Here is a 6,761-nt window from a genome sequence, read left to right as displayed (position 1 = left end):
AAAAATTTGTGTGAGACGATCTCACGGGTCGTGTTTTGTGGGACGGATCTCTTGTTTGAGTCATCAATGAAAAATTATTACTTTTTAATGTAAGAGTATTAATTTTTATTGTGAATGTCGGTAGGATTGACCCGTCTCATAGATAAAGTTTCGTGAGACCATATCACAAGAGACATACTCTAGAATAATATACTCTTTGCCCAATTATTAGCATTGGATACTATTTGAATGAAATATGTTTTCATTTTTTCCTTCTAATTTCTGCTTATGATTTGCTTGTTCTCACGTCAATATTTCACAGGTACCCTGCTGAGGTATTCTTTAAAAGTGAGTTGATTTGTGTATTGTATTAATTGTGTATTGGTTTTTTATAACTCTAATGTTACATAGTGTATTGATTTCCAACTAATATATTATATATTATAGTAAATTTTACTTTATTGTATTTAATTATTATATTCAATATTTTCATCTTGCTTCATATAAGTTTTGCAAATAAATTTAAGAAAAAATACATTCCAAACCATTGTATACATGATTATTTCCTGAAATAATTTAATCAATCACTTTAAAAAATCAATTTAATATCACATTGATGGAATAACATCAATAACTGCGGATGTAAACCACAACACCTCAAGAGAAATGCTGATAAAAAAGAATAAGAAAGAATCGAAACATCAATGAAATACAAAATGAAGACAAGAAAAGAACGAACCCAAATGATTCAAAGAAAAGGGCAAAGCAAGTGCAACATGAAGGTTAGAAGACAACAAACATTAAGGAAATGACAAAACCACATAAAAAGAAATAAAGTCCATCATGTTCCAGAGGAGAAACCATATTTACAAATTCAAGATAACGAAAAAATTGCTGATTTCAGTAAAAAGACGAGAAAAATTAGATAAAAAAGTCACATAGAGATGACCCATAAACTGAAAATTAAGCCAGAAAAGATTTGATAATACTTTTTTATATTATGAATTTTCAATAGACAATGGATCTTTCGATTTCATTAAGTGTTTTATGTCCACATACTCTTTATAAATTAGGTCGTACAACGTTTGTTCATCAAGTGCGTATAGTTACTAGTAAATAAAAAATAACAAAGTATAAAACAAAGTCATCGTATTTCATCTACTACGAACACATAAAATTTAAATGAAAGCAATAAGTAAATTAAAAAACTAACATAAATATAGAATGATCATATATAAAATTGGTCCATCATACAATTGCAAGGACATGATACTACACGTCAAGATCACTTATTGTAGCAGCTAGCATCACATACATAATTTGAAAACAAAAGGAGTTACAAAAACACAATCCATGCATTATTCCCATTATTCGAATACCAGAAGCAAACTCATTTAGAGACAAACTTTTCCAATGTCTAAATCAACTTTCAACGACTTTTCGATGTCAATGACGAACCGATACTTCACGTCAGATTTCGCCATACGCTCCATAGCTGTGTTTATGTAATCTATATTGATCATCTCCACCTCTGGTAGTATTTTGTTTTTCGCGGCAAAATCGATCATCTCTTGCGTCTCTTTTATTCCCCCGATTCCACTTCCGGATACCGTCTTCCTCCCTAGCATTCATTTTGCAACCAATATATGTATCTTATGATTATATATATTTTTCTTAATTTAAAGTTTTTGTTTCATGCATGTTCGTAACAGACATTTATGCTCACCTATAATCAGGGGCAAGGAGGGCAACTCAAGAGGCTTTTCTGGAACACCGACCAAGACAAGCTTTCCATGGGGCTTTAACAAGCTTATTAAAGGTACTAGGGGATGAGTCGCGGACACGGTGTCAATGATACCATCCAGCGTCCCTGCTGCAGCCTACGCACGCGAAATCAAATAAATGGTAATCCCATCGATCATACTCGAATACTGAAACTGAAAATGGGAAAAGAAAAGAAACCTGCATCTGCTCAGGGTCATGGCTAACTAAAAACTCATCGATGCCAAGAATGTCAATAGCTTCCTTCTTTTTGTTAATCGACGTGCTGATGACTGTCACATGAGTCCCGAAAGCCTTAGCAAACTTCACGGCCAGGTGGCCGAGGCCACCAAGACCAACCACACCAACTTTCATCCCCGGCTTGTCAAGTCCAAAGTACCTTAATGGGCTGTAAGTCGTGATCCCAGCACATAAGAGAGGAGCGCCAACATCAAGAGGCAGATTCTCAGGCCAACGAATGACGAAATGCTCGTCAGCAACCATGATATCAGAGTAACCTCCGTATGTCACAGTCCCATCAAAGTAAGGCATACTATATGTGAGTATTTGTTTGGGACAGTAATTTTCTAGATCGACAGCGCACTGATCACATTGGCGGCACGACCCTACCAAGCATCCCACGCCTACTTTGTCCCCAACCTTGAACTTCTCTACCTTTTCACCAACCTCAGTCACTATCCCGACAATTTCATGCCTAGACATCGAGGAAATTATACGCCATGAGTCAAATCCTCGGATAACTAACTCATGAACACAAATACACAAGCAGAGTAAATATTCTTACCCAGGAACAATAGGATATATGGTGAATCCCCACTCATTCTTAGCCATATGAAGATCAGAATGGCACACCCCACAATATAGAACTTTGAACCGCACATCATGCTCCCCAGTAGCCCTACAAAACAAACCATAAAATAAATATACAAGCCGAAAAAAACAAACTAAAGCCCTTCTTTATCATGAAAGAAGACTCAAAACTTTCATCATTCCCAGCTCTATAAAATCTGGAGAGCAAATGAAAATCTCATATATATCCGTACAGTACCTTCTAGAGAACTTGAAAGGAGCTAAGATCCCAGAAGTGTCCTTTGAAGCCCATCCAACAGCCTTCACGGGGTGCACTATTTCTGGTGATTTCGACATTGATGAATCCTCGCTTTCGAAATATAATGATCAGTATAGGAAGGCAGTGAATGAAGCAGTCGAGAACAATGGAATTTATAGTTTCGGAGAAAGCTTTAGTGAGGTCATAATATATTCTTTTAATAAAACATGTGGAAATGAACTTGTATGTAATAACCATTCAAAAGTCAAAATTGGCTACTTTAAAATATGAATATGAATACATTATATTTAGAGTAATTTTCTTTCCAATCTTTTCTCTTAATTCTGCTTGAGCCGAGACTGAGTGTGTGAAACTCATTACTACCTTGTAAGGCTTGAGACTAGAGTAATTCATGACTGATTTGTATGAAAGAATGTAGAAAAGATTGGTCTGATTCCAACTAATTATATATAATAATCTAGAATCTTTGTCTGTGTAATTTGTGAAGTGATATCAAAGATCTATATCGATGAGATGTATCAACCCGATAGACATCTACGGTACAATGTAATAATTAAGAGTTTTAGGGTCCGTGTCGGAACAGTTGGACCCGAAATTTGACCCAAAAATTTTGGTTTAGGTTGGGTTTGGTTGACCTGAATTGAGATTTAAGTCACCAAACAATCCAAACGTTACCTATTTATATTTTTTTCAAAGTTTGATTCGCACAAGAAGGTGTAAAACAGTGGAGAAATGGAGATTGAAACATGAAAATTACTCTGCGATGCTTGATTTTTTTTACTGTATATTGATACCATAAATATCCAACATGTAATATTTATTTCTTAAACAATTTTTTTCGTAGCATAATAAATAGTTTAGATAATTAGACTCTTAGATTTAAATATCTAAACCCATGAAACATAATTATCATATCACAAAAATAATCTTGAGATCATTTCACGAGTCGATTTTGTAAGACGGATATTTGATACGGCTCGACCCATGAAATTTTTAATGTTTTATGTTAAAATTAAAGCCTAGAAGGGTTACTTTTCACTATAAATATAGATCGAGTCGATCAGTCGCATATATATAGATCTGTGATACCGTCTCACGGTATACGTGCTCTTATCGTATTTATGTGAGGTTTTGTTATTATATGTTTAAATTAAAATATTATTATTATGTGTTTTGAATGTTTATTTAATTATTTTGATAAAGAATAAAATAATATCGTGTTGAAATTTTGATTAGGTTGATCAGGTTCTATTTTATAGTTTTAAGATTGGTTCAGTTTCGGGTCATAATTTTTTTTTGACATCCTTGTTTTAATCCGACCTGAACTCACTCGAATTGACGTTCCTAAAAAAATCTCATCCCTAGCTCAAAGACAATATCTATCGAGAAAATTCGTTAAAAAAAAAACCTAGCAAAAAATGGTTCAAATTTGAATTATTGGATTTTGTATTGGCTAGCTTCAGAAAATTTACAAGGAAATTTCGTTGAAGTCCACTTTTCATTTAGACTGAGATTTGAACCTGTATTTGAAATTTATAATACAAAAGTTTTCTTGTTCAAAAAAGGTTTTTAAGGTGTGTAAAAAAATGGTTTATGGAAAAAATGTTTTTTTGAAAAAAATATAAAGGCAAATATATTAATTGAGAAGCTCTTTTAAAAATTTGCTTAAATAACGTGCATACAAGCCTTGACAAATAAAATTTAAGAATATTTTTTATTCGGTTTATTTTAGTTTTCAAATACCGTTCATATGATAAATTTTTATGTTGAATATATTATTTCTAGCCAATTTCCTAGGATACAGCTTGCTGATTAGGTTCTACAACGTTTTTTAACGGTGAAATTTTTTTTTTATTTTTAAATAATTTATTTTTGGTTAAACATTTTTGTTTGAGATATGTCCTATAATGAATATGTTAGAGTACTGTTTTCTCGCACCCAAGGCATAACCGATGTTTAAAAAAATTTGTTTCGATGTTCGAAACTTTCTTTGGGCATTGTATTATTAAAAACATTAATATGGTGTTTAGAATTATTCTCTATGTATAACGCTGGACATCAAACCAGTCCGGGATTAGTGGAATTGATCATTTTTGTATATATCTTCGAACGGATCTCCCCCTTTTGATCGCCTAATCAAGTCCACGACCGGAAACTGAAATCCTTGTTTAGATCGCACTAAAGATCCTAAAAAACTTTGTGTTGAGACAGAATCGCCGTATTTTCAGAGTTCTTGCCGGTGGCCATGAATTTTTCTTATGGAAAAACCCAAGTGGTGGAAAATTGTATGCGGGAGGGGAAGGAGAAAAGTTTTGGTGAACAAAATTTTGTGTGAAAAAGTAGTCTTATTTCATATGATCCTTAATGAAATATTTATAGAGGTTGATTCATCATCAGATCAGGAGTCCTTTTCTTATTAGGATTCATAATGTTGGGGATCGATGTAGAGTTTAGAGGGGAGGTTAATAAACTCTTTCCTTTACCGATAGATTTTGCAAAAGGTGCTAGATTCTTGTTAGAGATTTTAGCTGTTCTTGTTCAAGATTACGTCCAGCAGATCACAATAATAAGTGCGTAAACAATCCAATGGAGTAGGGTGAAAAACAGTAATAGCAGTAGGCAACATAATAGTAATTGTTTCTGGAAGTTCGAAGATAAAATATTCTACGTCTCCCCTTATTCTGTTTCCAGAAGGTATCACTAAAAGACTTTGGATTTTACAGTACAACACTCGTACACACCCACTTCAGCAGGACTTATCCTTTGCCTACTGAAACTCTTAGTAACTCAACACAATATGATCAATATAACAAGGTTCTGGAAAAGACTCTTTTCCAGTTTACAAACTCTCATTCAAAAGAATATCGTAGGGTGTTTTACTAGAAGAGGTGAAGAAACAGCAGTACAAAATGATCTCAAAGATCAGATGTAAGATTTTAAGCGTGTACTACTTTTCTACAACTTGAGCTTGAAGATAACGATTGGTTCGCAGTTTGCTCAATAACGTTGGATAGATATTATGTTTCTTGATAAAGAATCAGCGTTGTTACATCAAATGGATTCGTTCCATATATATAGATAACTTGAATCCAACGTCTATAATCAAAACGGCTTCTTTGATTTCTGATAGAAACAGCTTTATTGCCAAAAACAGTTCCTGCAAAAAGGCTTCAGAACAATCAGTCTTGTTTCATACTAAAAATAGGTAATGCATATTAAATGACTTTGTTCAGCATTAATGAATCATTTAATACTCGTACTTGGTAAAGTAACGGTAACATTTAATATAAGCAGGATAGGTTCTGTTTCTAGTAGTGAGTCAAGTTCTGCTTCTGTTTTCTAAACTGATAAGTACTCGAAGAGTACTGCTTAGTTAAGACGACAAGAGAACTTCTGTTTTTATAAAGTCTTCTGGTTTCACTTAACGAGATCTACTGGTTTTGACTATCATCACCGCAATTAAATTAAGTCTATCAATTTTCCCATTTGCAGTGATGCCAAAACCTAGAATGGAGTAAGAAGAGAACAGTTAAATCACAAGAGATAACAATTAAAAACTGAAGGGTAAGTAAACAGTAAATCAGAGTTAAAAGAAAAGATTGATCATCAGTTTCAATGTCTCTGAAAAGTGCGTCATCCTCATCCTGAGGTTCCTGGCTTCTGAGGGATGATTCTGCTAGATGATGTCTTTCCGTACCTTCCTCTGTTCTTACTTCTGTTCTGCTTACTGCTTCCCCCTTTTTGGCATCAAGGCGAGTTAACACTTCATCCATGCGACCTGACAGACTGATAATGCTATCATTCATCATTTCCAAAAATGAGACCTGATTCGAAACACGATCATTCATAATTTGAATAGACTGAGATTGGGACTCAATCTTGGTGTCAATGGATTCCAGTTTCAAATCATTATCCTCCATTTTAGTCGAAA

The 6,761-nt window shown here is 33.8% G+C and overlaps 1 protein-coding gene across 1 annotated transcript; it reads right to left on the bottom strand.

The window, feature by feature from the left end:
- Nucleotides 1-1,193: 1,193 nt before the first annotated feature.
- Nucleotides 1,194-2,998, bottom strand: LOC142540927 (8-hydroxygeraniol dehydrogenase-like). Its single transcript, XM_075647400.1, has 5 exons — nucleotides 2,810-2,998; nucleotides 2,546-2,659; nucleotides 1,942-2,455; nucleotides 1,706-1,859; nucleotides 1,194-1,600 (listed from the first exon to the last, which is right to left on the bottom strand). The coding sequence occupies exons 1-5, from the start codon at nucleotides 2,905-2,907 to the stop codon at nucleotides 1,374-1,376; spliced, it is 1,107 nt and encodes a 368-aa protein (XP_075503515.1). The 5' UTR covers nucleotides 2,908-2,998; the 3' UTR covers nucleotides 1,194-1,373.
- Nucleotides 2,999-6,761: the final 3,763 nt, after the last annotated feature.

This window comes from Primulina tabacum, chromosome 3 (genome assembly GCF_025594145.1).
Source record: "Primulina tabacum isolate GXHZ01 chromosome 3, ASM2559414v2, whole genome shotgun sequence".
Taxonomy (NCBI): domain Eukaryota; kingdom Viridiplantae; phylum Streptophyta; class Magnoliopsida; order Lamiales; family Gesneriaceae; genus Primulina; species Primulina tabacum.
The sequence above is the reverse complement of the archived record's forward strand: the minus strand, read 5'-3'. Positions and strand labels throughout refer to the sequence as shown.